The sequence below is a fragment of the Penicillium oxalicum genome, chromosome I, assembly GCF_001723175.1.
Source record: "Penicillium oxalicum strain HP7-1 chromosome I, whole genome shotgun sequence".
Classification (NCBI taxonomy): Eukaryota; Fungi; Ascomycota; class Eurotiomycetes; order Eurotiales; family Aspergillaceae; genus Penicillium; species Penicillium oxalicum.
Genome location: NC_064650.1, coordinates 4,561,607 through 4,583,788, shown reverse-complemented (window position 1 = coordinate 4,583,788; position 22,182 = coordinate 4,561,607). Strand labels below are relative to the sequence as shown.

The 22,182-nt window shown below is 48.8% G+C and overlaps 4 protein-coding genes across 4 annotated transcripts; 2 read left to right on the top strand and 2 right to left on the bottom strand.

Annotated features, from left to right (window-relative positions):
* Positions 1 to 115: 115 nt before the first annotated feature.
* Positions 116 to 1,536, bottom strand: POX_a01511 (uncharacterized protein; the record flags this gene model as incomplete). Its single annotated transcript, XM_050110439.1, has 2 exons — positions 116 to 1,379; positions 1,472 to 1,536. The coding sequence occupies 2 exons, from the start codon at positions 1,534 to 1,536 to the stop codon at positions 116 to 118; spliced, it is 1,329 nt and encodes a 442-aa protein (XP_049974207.1).
* Positions 1,537 to 2,592: 1,056 nt separating this feature from the next.
* On the top strand, positions 2,593 to 3,875 carry POX_a01510 (uncharacterized protein; the record flags this gene model as incomplete). Its single annotated transcript, XM_050110438.1, has 2 exons — positions 2,593 to 2,985; positions 3,153 to 3,875. The coding sequence occupies 2 exons, from the start codon at positions 2,593 to 2,595 to the stop codon at positions 3,873 to 3,875; spliced, it is 1,116 nt and encodes a 371-aa protein (XP_049974206.1).
* A 7,796-nt stretch (positions 3,876 to 11,671) lies between these two features.
* POX_a01509 (uncharacterized protein) lies at positions 11,672 to 12,145 on the bottom strand (the record flags this gene model as incomplete). The annotated part of the gene is made up of 2 exons (XM_050110437.1): positions 11,672 to 11,774; positions 11,958 to 12,145. The coding sequence occupies 2 exons, from the start codon at positions 12,143 to 12,145 to the stop codon at positions 11,672 to 11,674; spliced, it is 291 nt and encodes a 96-aa protein (XP_049974205.1).
* A 6,067-nt stretch (positions 12,146 to 18,212) lies between these two features.
* POX_a01508 (uncharacterized protein) lies at positions 18,213 to 19,541 on the top strand (the record flags this gene model as incomplete). The annotated part of the gene is made up of 4 exons (XM_050110436.1): positions 18,213 to 18,266; positions 18,395 to 18,586; positions 18,697 to 18,776; positions 18,860 to 19,541. The coding sequence occupies 4 exons, from the start codon at positions 18,213 to 18,215 to the stop codon at positions 19,539 to 19,541; spliced, it is 1,008 nt and encodes a 335-aa protein (XP_049974204.1).
* Between the last annotated feature and the right edge of the window lie 2,641 nt (positions 19,542 to 22,182).

Below are 22,182 nucleotides of genomic sequence, written 5' to 3'. Positions count from 1 at the left end.
GTGAGCGCATGACTTGGGATCACGAGTCTCCTCGAGTCCGTCGCGGAGGGTAGTATTAAATTAAAGCTTAACTCAGTAGGAGCCGGCCGCACGAATCATGAGGCGCTCGTCAAAATTACACGGAAGAGTTCTTTTGCTCGGCTCGATCCAGGATTGCCTCCCATTCAATCCGCAGCGCCTCCATCTGTCTCCAACACGAGCGACCCAACTCCTCAAACCTTTCTTTTTCTTCCGGGGTGAGGTCGGCCGCCCCTCGCTTTCTCCGACGAAGACGATCACTCTCGACCACGGGGCGACCCACAACACCACCATGTCCCCAGCCGTCGATCTCGGTACTGCTCACTCCCTCGATGCCGAGACGGTTGGTGGACGAGCCCCATTTGACCCGACCTCCGCCCGCATGCCGATACGGAGATTCAGCCGCCTTGAGGGCGCCCTGTGAAGACAGGGCGAGGAACACCGGTGACCAGGCCGCCAGGTACGTGGACAATGTGTGCCAGGGAGATCCGAGCATACGCGCCAGCCAGAAGGCAGCCACCATGGCCCAGATTAGGGGAAGAGGAAGGGGAATGATAGATGTTGCGCAGATTCCAGGATGGCAGACATACATCGCCGGCGTGGAGTCCGCGGCGGGATGATCCGATTTGTCTTCTTCGTCGGGGGTCTTGAAGAAGCTCTCCACGGACCACGGGGCAGCACTGGGAAGATCCGCGGTGAGGGCCAGGATGTCAGTCAGCGCCTTGGAGGACTCATAAGGTACCTTGCTTTGCAGGCCTTGAATGTCGTCCATATTGAAGGCTTTGATCGTTGCCTCGATACTAGACACCCAAATGACGCGGCCGGGTCCGTTGGGGGATTTGGCTTTCTTCAAGAGCGGTGCCACATTATGGGCCAGCATGTAATGACCAAAGACATTGGCACAGAAGACGGCGCCCAGAGCAGGCTCTTCCTCCTTTTCCGTCTGTCGCGGCGTCAAAACTCCCACGGGCGCCAATTTATAAGATGGCCATGTCACCTGATGAATAAGATCGGTACAGATGCCCCAAATCGCCTTGAGCCAGCTGATCCCCGACCAGCCGCCAATTCCAGCATTGAGAATCACCGCATCGAGTTTGGGAAATGTCTGGCAGAGCCGCCGGGAAAGAGCGCGTGTTGAAGGTAGATCGCCCAGGTCCACGCTTTCGGAGACAAACTTGATTCGGGCCGCGTCGGACGAAGCCGACGCCGTAGAGGATCGGAGATGGGTTTCGAGGCGGTGACGCGTGTCCTCGGCTTTGCGAGCGCTTCGTGTAGTGAAGATGATTGTCAAGGTATCATCATAATGGTGGGATGAGAGAAATTCATCGGCGAGACGACAGCATATCGAGAAGCCGAGACCGCTGCGGAGAGAATGTTCATAGTTAGCTTGATGTGGTTCTTTTCCCCCTCCTGCTATTCTTTTGTCCTGCATTGATTGTAAGCTGGTCTGTACCTATTTGCCCCGGTCACCAGGATGTAGAAATCCTGCGGTTCCCGTGGGAGCTTGCTATCGTCCATGACTTTTCTTGTCTTTCTCCCCTTTATTTTTTAACCCCTGATGCACATCCGCGGCCGTGTTTCTTATTTTTTCTATGGTTCGGGGAAGTGGGGATCATGTGACAATATGGTGCCTGAGTTCCTGAACGGCTGTCGATCTTCGCCGCGGGCATCCTCATCATCTGGGAGGGAAAATCGTTGTTTTGAGACACCAAATATGCAGTCGGTTGATAGCTTCTTTCATCTTGATGGCTGAATCGTAAGCCGTGTGGCTTCTTCTCTTCTGGTCCATCCGAGCCTCGAGACGAATGGCACAATTGACAAGACAGCATGGGAGCAGCCGCGTCCTTTAGCACGTAGCACGTGACCTGCGGAAACTTGCGCCCCAAGTAATCATTGAGCCTCATGGCATGTGGAGTTCTGGCTGCATTCTCGTACCTGTACATGATCGAAGTCGAGAGGACATTGCACATGCCCGAGTAAACATAATTGCGACCGTGATGCAAACCTCTTCCACCTTTGAGGGTTGACGGTGTGTTCCAGTATAGTATCATGAGAATCTACTGTTTACATGATTCCATGTGAATGTTCCATGCGCACGGGCCTGCTTTCCTGCGATCCCCCGGGCCTGGTGACAGAGAGAGTGTGTGTCGGTTAAAGATGAGGCGGCCTCTATTTCATGCGTTCGTAGTGACGGCAAAAGCTTAAAATTGCGCCTCCTCGTTGAAGGAAGTATGCCTTTGTTCTGCACTCTTGACTTGCCCGGTGATGTCAATCCTCCACCTCGCCAAAGCTGACGCCCGTCCACTTCCCGACGCGGAAACATTTCCGAGCCCGACCTTTACCCAAATTTGATTGGCGTGAAATCCAGCACGATTGATAAGATAAGTTGCCCACGCGGTCGGCTCCACGTAAGATTGATTACTTTGGGCTGGGAAACCCAGCGCGGCGGAAAAAGACAATTCCCGAGTGATCCTCAACCTCTTCACTCTTCTCTCGGTCCTGGTCTGAGTCTCCAGGGTTTTCAATTCCAGACACTTCTGCCAAGATCACCATCGGTCCTTACTAGACAAGATCATGGAGCTCTTCCGACGAGGCGCCTCTTCACTTTTCGGGTCATCCAATGTCTCCCTCGCTTCGTCGATGACCGATGCCGAGACCGACGCAGTAGGGGACAATGCCCTATCGCAGAAAGGGTTTCGATCGATTTCCGAGTCCGACAAGCTTTTCGACAAGCCTGATCCCGCGGTCGATGGGGAGGAGTGTCTGCACGATTGCGCAAGCTGTACGGTCAAATACCCCGCCAAATTCGACGTCGATCAAGAAGATGAGCTCTACGGACATGTCAAGGGGTGGGCGACGCACTTGCTGGTTGCCACTGGCAAATCAGACTGGGTGCGCGACATTGCCGATGAGACCGGCAGTGTCATGGAGGCGATCGAGAAGGGAGGAGTTCAACCAAGTAATGGGGTAATGCCATCCTGAATCTTTCCTCGTCGCAATCACCCAGTTTTTCTTGTTCATCTTGAAATCCAGCCATTTCTCTCCTTTCTCTCTTTCTCTCACTCTCACCGGTCAGTAGTAATGAAGAGACTTGCCACTGATACGTTTATCTTTTTTTTTCTTTGGTCTCGCAGAGCCTGAAGCTGTCAGCATCCAATATGCCGGTTCCCGACGAATATCACATGCATGAAACAGGCAAACAGCCCACGAATGTGCTCCTCCTCCCGAGTTTCACCGTCGTGGAACAAGTCACCCCACAAATGGTCCCAGACCTGATCGAAAACTTCGTGAACAAGTCCTTGACAACAACCACACCGCTCGGCGCACCACCACTCTCACCATCCCCAGATAACTCCAGCGAGGCAGACCAAAGCCAGCAACAGCCACCACATCCAGCCAGCACCTCCCTCTCAACCAGACTTCGCTCTCATCCATGCCCTCACGCCGCCGTCATCCTTCTCTGCTCCCAGCGCACCCGAGATGCCCGCTGCGGACAGTCCGCACCTCTCCTCCGACGCGAATTTGAACGTCACCTCCGGCCTTTAGGTCTGTATCGCGACATGGACGATACACGCCCTGGCGGCGTGGGCATCTACTTCATCAGTCACGTCGGTGGCCACAAGTACTCGGCGAATGTGATCGTGTACCGTCGACGTGATTTTGAGTGGTACAAGCGGGCTGAGGGGGAAGGCAATCAGGACCAGGAGGGAGCAGCACAGGGAATTTGGCTGGCGCGTGTGCGACCAGAGGAATGCGAGAATATCATTCGTTATACGGTTCTACAAGGAAAAGTCCTTAAGCCGGGGAAACAATTGCGAGGTGGGTTTGATCGGGAGCGAGGATTGACGAGTTGGTAGAAGATATAGAAGAAGAAAAAAATCATCAAAATATCCGGCTTCTTGAGTCAATTTTGTTTCTGTCCTGATCGTCTCTAAAGGGTATTGCGTAAGCGGGAAACCTGATAACATTTGATGCACTAATTAATCTCTTTTCTTACCCAAGCAACTAGATTACTTGTCAGAAGTCGGGTCTATCTTGTCATGTTTCCTTTCCAGTCTTCCCCCCCGCGGTCCAATTTCAATCCCAATTTTGTTCATCATCGAGCCAAACGTCTTTCCAGTCATCTTTTATACCAATTTACAGGGTATCCCATCTCTAGTATTCCCATATAAGCCCAGAACGAGTGCCTCAATCCCTGCACCGGGCTTCCACGTAGACCTGGAGTACCACTCACTACCTTGCCAAAAGCGAATCATATCGTGGAATATCTCAAGATTAATCATCTCCAAGTAGATGAATATGTCATTAGTACCCGCATATCATGTATTGCTTAGAGAACCGAGAATCAAGTTTGCTCCCGTGTGTCAAACATCGATGTCCAACACAGTTGGTGACGAGAATTGGGCGACGTTGATGATCTTCGGTTCATCAGATATTTCCACCTTACATCTACTATATATCTTGAATGTGCTCTCCGGATGATTGTTGGATCTTTCGAGACAGTCTTCCTGCTAATGAATGCCAAAAGCCTGCATGTCCTTGGGCCGAGTCTAAATTGTCATTTTCGAGCTCAAGAAGAATAGCACGCACGCATATATTCTGATCTTGTTGGGGATGGATTACGTGTTAGGCTGAAAAGAATGACGAGAAGATGAAGATGGTAAGTTTGTTGGGGTGCGAGACAAGCTGTCTATTCCTAAAAGATTAGGCGATCAATTCACATAGAAAAGAAATATCTCTGCCCTTAGACAGGTAGATTGGTTTTGTTGAAGATGAGGTTTGGTTTGAAGATTTAAATTTCGTAGTCCTGGCTTTTATAAAGGTCTTAGTCTTTTCTATAAAAGATTCTCGATGCGTGAGCAAGGTTAAAATAAAGAAAAGACGAGAGATGGTAAATGCCTCTGTACTCCAAGCTTGCTTGTCAAGGTAATGGGTTTCTTCCAAACAAGGAAGGTAATAGAGATTATATACAGGCTCTCAGAGAAAAACAGGGGTTCAAATGAGAAAGTAATAAAGATAGTCGGGTATCCAAACAGATAGAATGGCTAAGGTTCGTGACACATTGAAATTTTCAACCAATGTTCTCACAAATTATAGCCTTGAATATGGCGAGAGGAGAGTAAACTGCAAGCAGATCTATGTACTGGTCTGCAGGACTTACCCACATAGATAACTTTCAGGGTTGTCAACTTCTTGACGGACGTGTGAGGGTCACCATTTGGGAAGTAGTTGATGGTGCCTTATTTGAACATATAATTCCAAAACCGCAGCAAACGATGACTTTGAAAGTGTCTGTAAGCTCTGTTTCGAAGATTTTATTTCATCGATACATATAACATATGAAGCAGGCACTTCCTGAGCTGGGTGTGAAGTTGATAACGTGTCCCACCAGGGTATTATTCTTGCAATGCCATACACCTTCGAGCTTCGCTGCTGAGTTTCACGCTGGATTTAATCTTGAGACTATATCAGTTACTGCCCCCTATCGCATCTAGGTAGTGAGCTGCTTGCAAGGAAGAGCATCGACATCTGGAGTAATAGATGGCGTCGTGGAAAGATGAGGCAGCGATCTCAAAATGGAATGCGGTGATGGGCCATATGAATTGAAGATATGCCACTTCCTCTGTTTGCTACAGGTTCAGCAGCAGTCTTGTGTCTAAAGGCGGCTTCTCCTGCTCCAGGGTTCCTCTTTTTTTTCTGTACTCTCTCAAGCCCTTTTGGAAAGTTTTCAATACAGAAATTGTTCGCCGCGCTTTGACTTTGCTTTCTTGCGGCTCTGACCTCACTGTCTTTAACGAAATCCAAGTCACACGATTGCACTACAGCTCCAGGGCTTTCACGCTACTCTCCCTTGTTCATCTCACCGTTCATGGCAGCCACAGACTCTAACACGCTTACAGAATACTTATTGAAGAAGCCTTTGGAGGTGTGGCGAGTAATTAGGGCTAACTCTAGGTCATTCCAAACGGAATTTAGTGAAATGAACATTTACTAAAGCAGAATATGAAAACCTTGCTCTATTCGTAGATACAGAGGGTGATAGTGGCATTGGAAGAATTCAAAACCAAGCCCACATTGATTGATGTCCACATTTCTTGATTGGCTTGGCAGAGTATATACTACGCTTATCAATTTTAAAAAGTAGCAATTGTCAGCTTCTGGAAAAGCCCTGACAGTATAGATATACCTCGCTGATATACGCAAGTACCCACCAGAAACAGAACACTTTTGATGAACAAAGTCCCGATCAAGCCATATTTCACCAGGCGAAAGTCAAAATAGCTCGGTAAAAGCCAGCTTGAAAGGTCAAGACATGGCAATTGATAGTTGTATGTCGGGTCTTGTGAGAATGGACTTTGCGTCTCGCGACTTCATTCAAGGTCGACGCAAGAGCCTGATGACTAGGCTGCATATTAGTTCAGGCCATTGATATACTGTGGTTCTCAAATAACTACTCTGAATCTGCCAAGGAATCTAGTCATCTGAATTGAAAGTAACCCTTCAATAGAATGGGTCATGTCAAGTTCTCATCTCTTTCATTTACATGTGCGGTGCTTCAAGGGATGCTTGGTCCAAGTCCTTAATATAGCTTTTTTTTCCACTGGCTCTGGCTCTCGAGATTGACCTAGTCCAAGTTTCAGCTCCGGGTAGACAGATCTCACCATTTTTCCGTGTCTTGCTAGAACATCATTGACTCCTCGAACTATAAAGTCGGCCTGTTCCTGGAGCGAGCATAAGCACGATTATCTTCGACCCTATGGTCTCAGCTTTGATGCCAGGTATGAGTGATCAACGTCGGCTATACAAGAAGCATCCATTGCCTCACAGGTACCCAGTCTTCCGAGAACATCTCCGACCATGTACATACTTGTAAGTATTCAAGAGCAAGATGGTACATTTCATCTCACAGTAGACTTGGCCTCGACTCAATTTGTTCCAGCTTCTCAAACAGTCATAGTCACCCTACATACTCTGCTTGGCATGTACCTCCATTCGCTGAGACGGAGTGACCTCAAAATGATTCCGTAAGACTGAAATCTGACTCTATGATATTCAACCCCCACGCTTGGCAACTGTCCATGCCGATGCAGCTTCCATATCCGAAAAACATTTTGTATATGGTGGATGAGAGCAAAAGTGCCGATTTACAGTACCGACAAGCATATGCATGTGTAATACCAAATAGCAGAGCTAAAGGGGCTTATCATTCCCGATCTAGGCATCATTCCGTATGGATGTTAACTCTCTTCATAAAATCCCCTCTCCGTTCGGAAACTCTCCGACAGTATCTGCAAGATTCTTTGCCGCTCCCACTAATGGGGCTTTATCGCCCCCACAGCCCGGATTCTATTTTCCTCTTTGCTGCTTGACTTGGCAATGTACCGAGAAATGCATCAAGGGGAGAGGAGAGAGAAGGGAGAAGGGTGAGGATAGACATGACTGGACGAGTGTGACTCCCTTCGGCGCCACTGCACGCTTGACCAATCGATGGCGAATCGGCACGGCAAATTGCCGTTCTCAAGTGTCTAGTCGCAAGGGCATTCGACGATACATAGGTGCCATAGCGACATGGAGTCAATTGCAATTTTGATCTTGGCCTTTGGGAATGCACTTTAGATTGATGAGCAGCCAGATATGAAGAAAACAAAATCTATAGGCAGTGGAAATCAGAAGATAGCTAAACAGAACCTTATTCGAGGATGTTATCGTCGCTGAAGCGAGACTGCCCTGCAGTGGCTGACATGCTCAACTTTTAGCATGTTCAAAAACGACCCACTCAAGACTGTCTCGCCCATCCATCGCGAATGGAGAGACTGGTATCCTGGTCTAGAACGCGACACTTAGAGGTTCTGTCCTGATTTAGTAGTATATCCAACATCGGTGACTCACTAGCGGCTTTTAACTTCTGAAAGAGGTGTAGTTTTGAGTATGATCCCTAGGCAAATGAAGTAGTCGTCAAGGACCTCATGTGTTGTGTGTGAAATGTGGTGAATATCAGTGACGAAACAGTAGCAAAAAGAAAGATCCATGTCATGGACATGGGACCTATGGAGAGTGTAAAGAAAGAGGCTTTAACCCAGAAAAATACACCGGTGTAAAAGCTGATCCACACTTGGACCATCGTCGGATTCATGGTAGCCATCAGGATCAAGGCTGAAGTTGACATTCCTCATCTGTCGCAATATACTGTGATTGATACATCTGCAGGAGTCATGAGGTCACCGAGTGCTACTACAGTCTCAGATAATTTTGGTATAGGTCATGTTTTCAGTCCTTTCTTTCTCTTGATGAGGCTGAAGTGATCCAGTAAAAGGCATCAGACACCAAAAGAGCATTGTCGATTGCATATGAGAGGGCGATCATCAACAAGGCACAGGAGACAAAAAATCTACCAGCCCTTTGGCATTCTTGAATGAAACCGCTAGGAGAGAACCTACATGTCGGATTAAACGAGGTTGGTTGACCATACAAAGTGAATAGTCTCTGTGAAAAAGTCCATTGAGGGTTCGATGATCATAGTGCACTTTTTTTCTTCATCGGGATGCAGCCTATATTAATCTCGGGTCTTAGGATAAGTTGAGGTGATGCAGTCTAAATCGTATCTGGACAAGAATCTTGAGCGGGAATCCGTACACTTGTACGCAACTGACCGCATGGGGAGCCAACGGCTTTGAGCTGAATCTTTTCAAGTCTAAAGTTGAAATGACGGTTGCTATTATTGTTTGACAGATTACAGACGAGTTAGACCTCTTTTTCAATCCACACCAACCAAACTGCACTTTCCAACTCTGCTCATGCTGTTACGAGTCAATCTTAAAAGAAAACCGAGCTCACCAATCCTGGAACTCCGACGCTAAAAGAGGCCTAGGTTGACCTTCATATCGAGACACAGAGTTAAACCGAAAACAGTTGTAGTTAAATTAAAGGAAAAAGCACATTGAAAGATTATTCCGCGTGCGTAGATACTCTTGCGAGAGCATTTGGCTGTTATCACTAATGCTCTGACTCATCGAGCTGAACTATACTCATAAGGAATAAAAATTCGAATTGGACAAGATAAAGCAATGAAGTAATTTATAGGTTTCACCTCTTACAGAGATCCAAAAGCACAGAAAATTCAACCACTCCAAGAGCGCACTTTTTAGACATTTCTCGACGGTCCCGTCTGGGCTGGTAGTCACTTGGTATGATATATATTCGCACGTTGTCTTCATCAGTGACACAAGGTCTTCAACTGATAAAGACATCTGACACTTGGAGCCTGCGTGTCGCAATGAGGTCTTCGGTTGACTTGGTTTTGATCCTACGAATATACTAAGATTGTTACCTATCAATCTCTTTGTGGTGGCGCAACCTAGCCGGGGTAGTTGCTTGTGGCCTTTTGAAAGCTGTTCTTCTGTCTTGACAAAGCTCGCCCACGAAACATGATTTAGGTTGGAACTGGGCTGCTGGTTGGTCCGTGTCATAATGTTTTTTTTTTTTTGAAAAAAAGGCTTCCTGCTCATAAATGGCTTGATAATTGAAATGTGACTCAATGAACAAGATGCTGGCTCGAGGAAGATACGAACGATTCCCAGAGACAGTTCTCAATTTTCTAGCCAGCTTGTTCTCGTTACCAACTTCATATTTCAGGGCCCTCAAGACATCTAGACCGATCGAACAAATCGAAAAAGAAAAGGACGGCTGGCACTTCAACGAGACATGTCAATAAGTTCAAACCAGGGAACAAGGGAAACAGCCCGACCCTAGTGATTGCTCGAAGCCAACAACATGAGAAGTTCCAAGCCAAATGACATCATGCCCAAAAAAGAAAGAGACAAAGCGAGCTATCTCAAGCACTCGAATGAATGTCAATCTTTCCAGCGCTCACAGTATCAATGACGCACCCGGTAAAATAGATCGTCTTAGCATGCATTGTGAATCGGACCGCTTAGAGACCAAGTTGTGCTCTTGGCGCACTAGACTTTTGGGGACAATCGTCCACTTTGCCTCCACCAACTCCTATTCCGAGTCCAGTTGGAGGATCTTCACGTCTGCTGTCAGCTGTCATCCCGTGTCTGCTGTACAGTACCTGTTGCTGCCCACATGGCCAGGACGGCGATTGCATCACAGCGATCATCCCCGGCACGACGCTGGGGAAATGCGGGGTAACCGACACGGCCTTCAACACCTTCTCATCTCATGAAACTTACTCTCGTGCTAACTAGATCGTCTGCCTTTCTGCGTCAGGCAGACAACTCAGTGCAAGACTAGGGCGAAAAGGACACCAACCAGTCCAGCCCCTAGCCGATCTACCCAACGAGCTACTAGCCTGCTCGCCAAGGAACTACATGGGCTGGACTGGACCGCATGGGTCATTTACGTTCCATTTTGTGAAATTTAGCCTCGGTGTTGGGGGATGCTATTCTCCATCACGGTCCTGTACAGGGTCCAGTGTACATTCTTACATTTACAGGAGCCTCTCATTCCCCACTTGCATGTGACGGTAATGACTGTAGATCCAGTATCTCTGTCTGGCTCCAAATGGTTGGGACTCGGAACCTTATGACACGAAAATGTTGACGTCGCAGATCTGGTCCGTTGGATTGACCTCAAGCAAGTGTTTTTGGTCTTTTACAGGCTAGAAAAAGGCAAGCACCTTTTTTACCAAGAAATAGGTGAAGCGCATTCTACATATCTCAACAGCTCGCATTTGATGGCACTTCTTCCATGAATGGGCTGTCATTGAGGGAGAGATTTGTATTGGCTAGATGATGTATGGACGGTATCTGAGGAAATTAGGTTTGGTAATTAGAGCGGGCAGTTCTCACGCATCACATTTGATCATTGGACCTCCATTACCTATGCATGAGTGTATTATTGCAATGGCCTTGGTGTCAACGAGTGACAACCACAAACGCCCCCCTCTTTGATAGTCTCGAGTTGAACCCTCACCGCACTGCCTCTCTCTTATTTGGATTTGATTATTATCAGAAGGACCACTCATGTCCATCGTATCCAGCCCTTGTTGCCCCTGGCTGTAAACTCACGACCAGTGATGCACTGCCGAGAGCCCTTTCGACTGACTCGGGACTTAAACTTGATGGACTCCACTCACTCCGCCACTCTACCCGCCGCCCCAATCCTTCTGGCAGTTCAGTTTAACAGGCTCCTCGAACCTCTCGCTGGAGGCAGCGCCACAGAACTTTGAGTCTCAATTGAGAATATCGTCCGTTTGAAAATGATGTGTGACTCTCCAAGCCTGTGAACTCATTCATATTTCTCCCTCTTTTTTAAAGAAAGAAAATTAATTCAGGCGACAAATGGGAGCTTGAAAGGGGGGTGGGGAGTAGATCCCAGTGGGAGTAAATTTACTTTCGGCTTTAGCAGCTTCTCATGCTTGTATTCCCGCCACGAATACTGTGCAGCCTTGGACAGATTTATGTATCTAATTTCTTATGCCTGATATGGACTGGAGGAGCACTCGTTCACTGCATCGCTGCGTAGACTTCCACGCCATCCATTACGTATGGGGTCATATATGGCAACTGGCAGACTGAAGAGCGATCACGGTTTCTTGCCTTATCTACTATACCTCTAGCGGTTTTCGATACCGTGCTCACTCACCTCATGAATTGAATGGGTGGGTGATCTAGCCGCAACACTGACGAGTCTACAGTTCATATTTCACAGTCCGCGTTGCAAGTGGTTCCTCGTCAAACAGATACTCATAGTCCTGATAGACAATTCCCCAACTGTCCGTTGCATTGTATGGGCTAAACTACCGACATCTGAAAGTAAGCTGGAATCAAAAAAGGGACTGTAGAACCTTGGGTGAACCGACGGGGCCACACTCTAACCAAAGTTCATAGACGGCACGCGTCCGTGAACAGGGATGTTAGGGTTGGTATCGGCGATCTTATATGGGTAAGGTACATCCTGGATACATTTGTACTTACCTGCCATATCTTCCCAAGTACAGAACCATGGTCAGAATAGCATGTTGGCATATTCCCGGCGAGGGCAGCAAAAATATAACGAACAAAGTTTCGAGGATGGTCGTTGATTCCTGGTCTGTAGGAGCCTGCGCCAGCGAGCTGCCCCGGCTTCCTTCGCTGCCGAAGCGTAACTTAGCTGTGAAGGGCATTTTGATTGATCTGATCAGCACCCTGATGGTATGTTGGGCTCATATGCCATGTCCACGCATTTTTTTTTTTTTTCCTCGGCGAGGCCCAGACAAGACTGGGCAGCCTGAAGGGTGGCCGACAAGACGTCAGGTTGGTGGAACTTGAGGCCGAAAGTCTTAGGAACGTCTATGGTAAATGTTCCCCGTCAAGGGCCAATCGAGCAACAATATTTCAAGAGTGCGAGGTACAGGAAACTACGTGTATCCTTTCGACCTTCCACTTTCACTCATCGCCACCAAATCCCCTAATCCACAGGTGGAAACACGGAAACAGAATCCCATGCACCTGTCACCTTGTCTGGATTTGATAGAGTTTATATGTGGCGGTCAATTAGGAGGGGGAATCCAAGAAAACCCTGAAAAAGCAGCGGTAACCTTCGTCTCCACCGTCAAATTTGCAACGATCTTCACGCGCCTGTCGGGAGTCCCATGAATCGCCAAAGATAGAGTTTATCTATCATGAACAAGGGCAACATTCACCCATGGATTGTAGACTCAAAGTCCACAAGGACGTACCGAAAATAACCATGCCGGAGAGCAAGTGCAGATCAGATAGTGTCGGTCTTTGGTCTGTCCGATTGACCTCGATGATGATTGTGAAACTGAAATGAGGCCATACAAACACTATCTGTCTGAAGCCCATCAACGGCCTGGTCTGGAAGACGACACTCGTAACTATTGACCTATTTGGGCGATCACGAATCAAGGCCCTTGTGAGTCCCCCATCGTATTGCAAACTTACTATGTGCCGGGCCCCTTGGACCCGTTTTGACACTTCAGCCCGGGGAATTATGATCACTGGTGAAAGTCACAGGGCAAAAGGTTTATTTCCCCCCTCTTCAAAATGAGGGCCAGTCTAGCATGTCCTCCTCCACTGAGGGCTGGGCTAATGTGGGGGTCAAGATTCGGATTTCATTTCCCTAATTATCAGCGGGACACCACTAGCCCTCGGTGAAATAACGATCGGGAAAGATCCGGCACTAAAGGATACATTTGGGCCAGAGCGCATGATAGATGAGGGAAAACAGAGGTAAATCTTTAGAACAGCACTATTCCACGTGTGTGAACCCTCGGGAATGACACAGTGAAATGAGAAGAGCTTGGTAGGCGTTGAGAATTTGAGAGAGTCAGAAAGAGAAAAGTGGAAGTACATGTGAGACGTTCGAAAAAAAAACGCAACAGAGCATCCCTTGCAGCGTAGGAACATCCCTCCTTCATCGTTTCCGCAGTATAGACCTTGACATTGCGATCTACTGTCATGATGGACGATTGGCTCCTTCAACAAAAGTCGTTTCTCTATTGCGGGGCATTTGGTGTTTCCAACGGTGGAATGAAAATTGAGATGCATCCCCTTATCACTTGGAAAAACGTCCAGCACAGGACGTTTGATAAGCCGACGCGCAAGCAACCTCGTAAGTCCCCCCCCTCCCCCCATCTTGAGGTGAGTACCAGGCCCACCATTAACAGACTGATGAATATCACGACACGCTCTTCATCTCTGGCGCCTGGTCTTTCTTGCATTTGATCTTTTATTTTCTAGAGGAAGAATATCGAGGGCGTGAAAGCCAGACCATGAACAGGTGGATCTCCAGGCGGGCGCCTGAAACCTTGTTCGTCTACCCTCATTTCCGCTTTGCGCGTCTTTGGAACCAGAAGGTTCAGCGAAACTATATCAGGACACACAACTCAAACAAAGTAGGCGCCCGGAGAAGTTCGGTCACTCTTTGCTTATTGCTGACGGGACACAATGGCCCTACTGGACATTCTCCCATGCCCTTGAGGCTCTCCGTAGACAGAGAGACTGTGAGTATACTCTTTTGGAGGGCAAGCACGCATACAATGATATCATCTACATAAGGACCTTATGAAAACTCTCAGCTCACGCAAGCGAGGATAGCCGAACGATGTGCGACCACGCGCTGCAGGAAAGATTGACAGCGTCATGCGTGACAAGGACGAGGAGCCCACTTGTGATTGACAAAGTCATCCTATCTGGACAAAAATGATTTTGTTTTGCTCCTGCTTGACGCGTGTAATTTCAACACCTCACTCTATCAATTTGTAATGATCTTGCGGTTGGAGAGTCTTCCTCGCCCGGGGTGAAGCGCACGCCAGCTCTTCGTTCATCACTCTCGGCCGTCTCAGACTGATCGATGGTGATTTAATCTTCCCTGAGTGCCGAATGTGACCGTTTAAGCCCAGTTCGCTGGGTTATCTTTTGCTTGAAGGAGCATGCGATATGGTTCTCTATGGCTTCCTGAATTAATTCATTCTCACCCAGCTGGTGTATAGACCTGGTTATTTTTGGCTAGTGTGTTCTTTGAAGCCCTCAACCGTATCCATTCCACTGTACTTGGTTTGCTCTACGCCAGTTCATGCCATCGGGCAGAGGCCAAAGATGGAGACTGCTGCGAAAGAGGCGAGCATGGTTGAGAGTCTGATAACTTCGCAACCTGGGTGCTGGTACAATACCAGGACTAATGGGAAGGTATTCGCGTGAAGCTTGCCATACGAGGACAAAATCATTGAACAGACCCATTGCGGCCTCTCGTCTGGCCAAATAAGTAACACCCACCCTGGTCGTCGGTCAACCAGGCCAAAGAGGAGAAATACCACCGATGTCCATTGTTGGAAATCGAGCCGCCCATCCCACCCGTCGCCGAGGGCCGACTCTCCAGATCCCTGCCAGCCTGAAGCTCGTATTCTTCATGTACATATGTACTATCCCTGGTCGAATCCCCTCAAATCTGCCATCGAAGACACGGTCTCATCCTCGCCAGTTGGGTGAGTCGGGATTCGAAAAGGTTAATGAGCACCCCTCCTCGTCTTCCACAGGGAACGGCAAGTCTGTAATGCCCACATGAACCAGGCTTTCATGACCTGGCCGTGGATCATCCAAGGGAATGTGGGGTTCGACCTCGCGACACGAAGGAAGATTCATGTGCGATGACTTGTGGTATGATTGTACTGTACCATTGGCGCCATCATAACTCGGGCTTTCATCGAAACCAGGCTGTGACAGGCCCATGCCAACCTTGCTATGGATGGGTAGCCGGGTACCCTTTGACTGTTCAGGTGGTGCTTCTCTACATGTCTTCTACTCTTACTGTCGGCTACAGTGTTGAGGTAGATGTACATACATGAGCCGGTAGACAGGTACCTGAGTATACCGACGATAAGGACTCATTATGAAAACCTCCGCCCCATGATCCCAGCATCCTTGTCGGAACTGCGACATGGCAAATGATGGCTCTGCCCAGCTGTACGGTAAAGAACTTGACTCTTTGCTCTTCTACTTCTGCGAAGCTGTGACCATCGAAACATGACCTTCAGGTCCATCACACCGGCGCTGCGTTACATCGGGTACGGTCCGTTCCAACGAGGACAATGTCTCCTGGCTATACTCCTGTCGCTGTGTTCCTGTAGCCGTACTCTCCTGTAGCTGTACTCCTTCACGACCGGGTTCATTTTTTCCAGTCCTCCACTTTCCAGAAATGATTGGATGTGTAATTGACTATACTCCAGTCGGTATCCATCGGCCCAAAGGACAGAGTGAACATTCATTTCTGGTCCATCAGCAATCCTTGAGGGATGCTGGGCCACTTTTCCATTTCGTAATGAGTTGTGAATCTCCCACCCCTTTTCTCATGCGTGACAGAGATCCAACCAGGATATGGTTAGGTGGGGAAACCTTTTCCCACTGACAGGCCAAGAGGGCTGGCGATATCCGACAGACCCATCGTCTGGTGGGGTCATCGGATGGAAGATGCACTCATGTACGCGGACTGTATGAGCTATGATATTACCCGGACATTACCGGCATCTTTACCAAAGATACTGCTTTCGTATGTTGATGTACAGAAATTCGAAACTACCGTGACTCGTCGAAGAGGAACTATACCAAACTGCACTGTATGACATTATAGTGTACGGGAGCGGTTACGGCCCGGAAATAGCCATCAAGAGTGACCGAGACGATGTGCTGCTCTCATGCTCATAGTCGACCACATTGTGCGCAAGGAGAAGGGGGGGGTTTACAGTTACAAAACGTGAAGCCCATGTTCCAAGAAAGAAGAAGTGGTACACGCTATGTTATGTGCTCGAGGACTGATGTCGCCGCTCTTCAGACGCTGATGCTCCAGCGCAGCTCTTCGGAAAGCATCACTTTCAAAAGTTGAATCTGCAGCACACATTTAGGTTTACCACTGGTGAAAGGAGAGACCCGCCTCTCATCGGGTCGCCGCCTCGGTTCTTTCGCTTCTCTATTCGACAAGCACACCCTTGACGCCTAACCCACTTTCCTTATACAAATAGTTTCGTAGCCGGCCATTCCTCCGACGATAAGGCCGACCACTGTGGAAAAGTCACTCGTCTCCAAATCGGAGAATGACTACTTCGCCTCATGACGGGAACTTCGAATTCAGAATCGCAGAAGAGTTGCCCTCGGAGGTTGCCTCTTGGAAACCTTATCCGACAGTCATCCACCAATCATGGTCTGAAAATTCAGCCGACTTTTTGATCACTGACAACATGTTCCTGGTACCTCGTCGTTGCTGTTGAAGGTTGTCTATTTATTCCTATCGTATGCACATTTTAAATGCCGATGGCCTCCTTCTTTTTCACCTCAGGGCTTTTGAACCTCTCAAAGCGATTCTGGGTAGCGGGTGATACTACGAGTATGAGTTGTGAGAGCAGCGTATCGTATGTATTAAATACCTGATGGAACGAGGCAGGGTATGTATGGTATGATGATACATTCTCAAGGTACGTATCGTGTACTGTATCATCTTTTACGGTGCTAGTTGTAAAGCTCGATACAAGATGGAATGATTCATGCAATGGTCCCGACTCCAAACCATTAAACCTCAAGTCCCCTGAATTATTGAATTATTTAATTCGAACCAGAAAACCTTTCTTCTTTCGGTCCTCGCTCATGTTGTTCCCCGAAATGGAAGATCCAAATTCCATTAAAATTGAATTTCTCATTCGCACCCCCTTGGGGTGATAATAATAATTCAAAAAAATCATAATCTCTAAGAATCACCAACACCTTCGACGTCTCCCTCATCTTCTACAGTCCAGTCGGGAATTTTCTGCATTTTTGATTTTTTGCTCAGCTTCTCCCCGCCCCCCCCTTCTCTCCATCATGTATCAAGAAGCAAAAAAAAAAAGGAAAAAGAAAAAAAGAAAAAAAAGAAAAAGAAAAGCAAAAATAAACGAAATTCAAATCAAGTAGGATACCAGAATAAGGAAACAAATCATGAATATTCCATCATTTGAAGCAATAAGGAGCCCCTCTACTCACACTCTGCTGCTTTTTGTTCATTGGAGACGGTTCCAGTCCGCGCCGTTATTGCCCTTCTTAGGGTCTTTTCTCTCACTGAAAAAGAGAAGAGAGTTTCTCCAGAGTGGACACTCATCAACCAACCTAAAGGAGCCCCGGGCCGTTCTCGCATCTCTAAAGCTGGATCGTTCTTCTTTCATAAAGTAGACTCGACCTGCTGGGTCGCATTTCATCCCCCCTCCTCTCCCTCCCTCTCCGCACTTCACCATCTCCCTGCAGTTGCTGTCGCGCGATTGTCCTCGATCTTGTCGGCTGGAGGGTTCGTTTCTGTTCACTCGCGGCCTTATGCACTGAGTTGCGTGCCTCGTTGCGAACCGTGTTCCCACTGAGATGAGTGGTTCTTTCTTCTCATCATACCTTTGGCCCACATCAACATCTCAACAGCCTGGTCATTTTCCTCTCCATTCGGCCTGACTAGGACCATCCCGGATCCTTACATCGACTTGACGGAGTTGGATTTGCACTTTGCATGTGCTGACAAAACCTTCTTGTGTCTCTTCAACCCCTCGTCGTCTCTGCCCTCCTCTGCCAGTTTCCGGATCGCTCTGTGCTTCACTCGGCCGGCGCTCGACTCTACGATCCGTTCACCTCTGTCTCCCCCAAGCTCGCCGCAATTTGGCCTTGACTTGCTGCGAAGACATTTGAGCTACTCTTCTTCCTGCTTTCAACTCGCCGATCACTGTGATGGCGCCAGGAAACGGTCGTGATTTTAACTGCTCGTGGCCGCACTGTGGCAAGGTATGTGGCCTTTCTCCCACCCCCAGTCCGAGGAGCTGCGAATCGATCTGCGCTCGATTTTTCGGCTCCACATCCAACTCCCGGGCCAGTGACTGTCGGTGGCACTCAATACTCATCTCGTTGCATAGTCTTTCAACCGCAAGTCAGATCTTTGTCGCCATTACCGGATTCACACCAATGAACGACCTTATCATTGTACAGTCAAGGACTGTAACAAGAGCTTCATTCAACGCAGCGCTTTGACCGTCCACTCCCGGACCCACACCGGGGAGAAGCCTCATGTGTGCGACCACGAAGGCTGCCAGAAGGCTTTCTCGGATGTAAGAGCTTCAAATTATCTTGCGGAGATCCCCCACTTGTCTTTCTTTAGATCTCCTTCTCATGATCTCTCGTCATCATATATACTGACAATGGACTTTTTGCGCAACAGTCCTCCAGCCTTGCCCGTCATCGGCGAATCCATACTGGGAAGCGACCCTACATCTGCCAAGAACCTACTTGCGAACGAAGGTATCAATCCATCTATCTTTCTTCAATCGGTCGTCTCGATCTTGACTTTGTCGCACTGGAACTAATCGAGATCGCTGGCATAGTTTCTGCCGCAAGACCACTCTTACCAAGCATCAACATCGATCACACCCCCCTGGATCTCTGACCCGGCCATCGTCGGAGGATGCAGGGTCGGAACACTCCTACCATCATCATCAACATCAGACCCCCGTGACGGTCTCAATTCCCAGTGGCAATGAGCCGTACATGCTTGCGCAGCAGCCGTATTATTCGCATTCTGCGACGCCCAGTCATGAGTTTTACTCGCCGTCCAGTGTGCCGATGAACAGCGTGCCCGTCCACGACAACTCCGCCCCGATGGGCACGCCCACCGTTCCTGTCACCTCTGCCATGGCCATGTCGCACGCTTCACCACACGCGCCGCAACACCACTCACTACCTCCACCACCACAACCGCAGCATCAGCATCAGCACCCGCATCAGCATCAGCATCAGCACCAGCACCAGCACCAGCACCACCATCAACAACCGCAGCACCCACCCCAGCAGCAGCAGTATGTGCAGGTGATGCAGCCTCGCTACGACACCATTCCCCGTGGAAATTACATGCCTGCCGAGTATCACCAGGCCCCTTTTGCAGGCCACCAGATACAGGAGGGTCAGCCTCTGATGGTGGGATACCATCCAAATTTTCAGTATAAGCCCCCAACCCGGATCTTGAACCAACCGGAGGGGACTGACTGGGGGTTTTTGGGAGTAGGTTAAAAGGGAATCCCGCCTAGATGCCCAGGGTCCGGGTCTTCTCGCTGACCCGACTGATGAAATGCCCGTTACGACTCCTCTTCTCGCGTTCTCTCTCCTGATCCTTTCTCCTCGGCCTCTTGTCTCGTTTCCTTTCGTACTCTGCGTGTCTTCCCAAACGCCTCGATTCCCCCTTTACTGCGTCTTGAGAGAGCTTGGAAATGTATGTTCTCCGTGTGTATTGATCTGGTTCTTCTATCTCCTCTTGTGACTTTTTCTTCTTCTTCTCTTTTTTCTTCTGCCTCTTGATGTCCAGGACGGGATTGACGATACATGAAATTCTCCTCAACTGAACATTCTATGATCTTGCAAAAACTGTTCGGGTTCCTGTTGCGTGATTGATCATCTCTTCCACCCTGTGTTTCATCTCCTGTCCTGGATGATTTCGTTCTTGATACCTGAACCCGGTGCTTCTTTTTCACCTTTTTCTTTTTCTTTTTTTTTTTTTGCTTTCATTTTGTGAAAGATCGCGATTGTATCTAATCTCTTCTTCCCCTCCCGTTCTTCATCCCTCTAATATCATGATGTGGAATGAAGATGGAATAACAATTCTGGGAACCATGTCATGTGTGTTCCCTTTTTTTTTTCTCCCCTCGCACCGGGCCTGAATGATGCCAAATGCTTGTGTATCTTCCGTATCGCCTGGTGAGCGTGGATTCTACGACACGGATTTGGTCCGAGTCGTGGACAGTCACATCCTCTTGTCTGCCCCGGCGCCTGTCACCCAGCCCGCGTCTCTGCTGGGGGATCGCGTTCCTTGCGCTCGCTTCTCGGATTTCATTAGCGTCGCGCTCCACGCTAATTTGCCCGCCAAAACCCGAGCGCGAATCAGCACGCCTCCACGCGGGTGCTGGTCTCCACTTGAACCAGCGGGTCTGCTCCGTGGAACCCACATCGTTTAGCTCCTACTCGATCCGGTATGTTCGGGGGAGGTGGGCCCCTCATGGTGATTGGCCATCACCCCTATCTGCCGGCCACCAAGGATACTAGTCGATCAACTCTTTGCGATGGCATGTCATTGGATTCGCGAGGACTGGAGACTCGACGTCCAGACGCATGTGCGAGTATGTACCGTGTACACCGTGTCGTGTGGTCCAATACACACTGTACACGGGACCGTGATCTCTGCAGTGTGCTAGAATGCGGTATAATGCGATAGCGGTCTACTGTGTGAAGAAAGGAGGACCTATTGTTCCCCGGCAGCCATTCAAATCACGCAACACCTTGTTCCAGCGGTGCGGTACTGGGGATGGACTCGATTGAAAGAGGGTAGACCGTCACCTCATCGGGGCTGCTATCGCGCGTCAAGAACCATGGCATTCCTGGGCGTGGACGGCCTGGTCTGACTCGCGTATAGGAGGATTCTTCTATAGGAACTCATCGTTTGATGACAGCGCCAGATGACCATAGGAGACAACTGGAAGTACACTTCCGTCCAAATCTATTTTCAGAAATAACTTCACTCATTGTATCTTCTAAGCCACAGAGAGAGAGAGACAGAGAGGAAAAAAAAAGAATAAATAACCGTAAAAGGGAAACACAAGGAGAAAGAAAAGGCAATAGTAAGATTCAGAACCGGGATGATGAAAAATCATCATGAATATAATAACCATCATTATCATCGGAAACCACAGCCGCCTTCTTCCTACCATGTGGGAAAATACGCGCTCGGCGATAACTAGTTCGCAAACTGACCAATTCGGGAGGATCGTGAAAGCGTACGGCATGCATGACTCGTGACTGGGGGCAGACCCCCTCACATCCGACCCATGTTGTGTCTCTCTCATCCCTTGAGCATTCTTTCTCGACCTCCCGTTTGGTGTCTGCATAGAAGATTGATCGAAGTGCCAGGAGGGGGGGGGCAGTTTCCCCTCCAGGACGTGCATGCCACCAGCCGATTATATTCGAAGCTGTTGGGTCTCGGCGGATTGCCACGCTACTTTTGACGTGCGCCTACCCTACACTTGTTGACAGCCGCACCGTTCGCGATGTCATTCATGCTTTCATCTCCAATCTTCCCTTCTCCGTCTCCCCCCCTCTCCCCTTCCTCGCTCTCTCTCTCTCTCTCTCTCTCTCAAAATAAGATGTCCAAATTGAGCCGCAAAACTGTTTCGGTAGTCATTGCTCACCCAAAGCTTTCAATCTCGAACACCTCTCTTCCTCTTGGCAAACTTTCGTTGCACCGAATGACGCATGCAGTCAGATAGAGTCCAGCTGTCATGAACTCTATCTCCATGCGATGCTATCCCGTCACAGTCACAGAGCTGGGTTCTTTTGGCCCTGATCAGCTCCACCACCAAAGTATATACTTCACCTGTCAGCGAGTCTCTGGGGAAAAGGGGGTGTAGTAGTTAGTCGTTCGTCCGCCCAGCCTTGCAATCCATTCATCTTCCATCCCTCCCTTCCAAAACGGGACCAGACCACCCGTCATTGCTTGCCTTGGCTTTTTGGTGGCTGTCTGACTCGACCGGGGGCAGGTCTAGATCGAGGAGAAGGGCAGCCTTGGACTACGATTCACCGCCACAGAGATCCCCGTCTAGGCTGATGAGGGGAAACGGAAGACCAAAGCTCCGTCAGCGCTTACTAGAGAAGTTTCATACCTGTC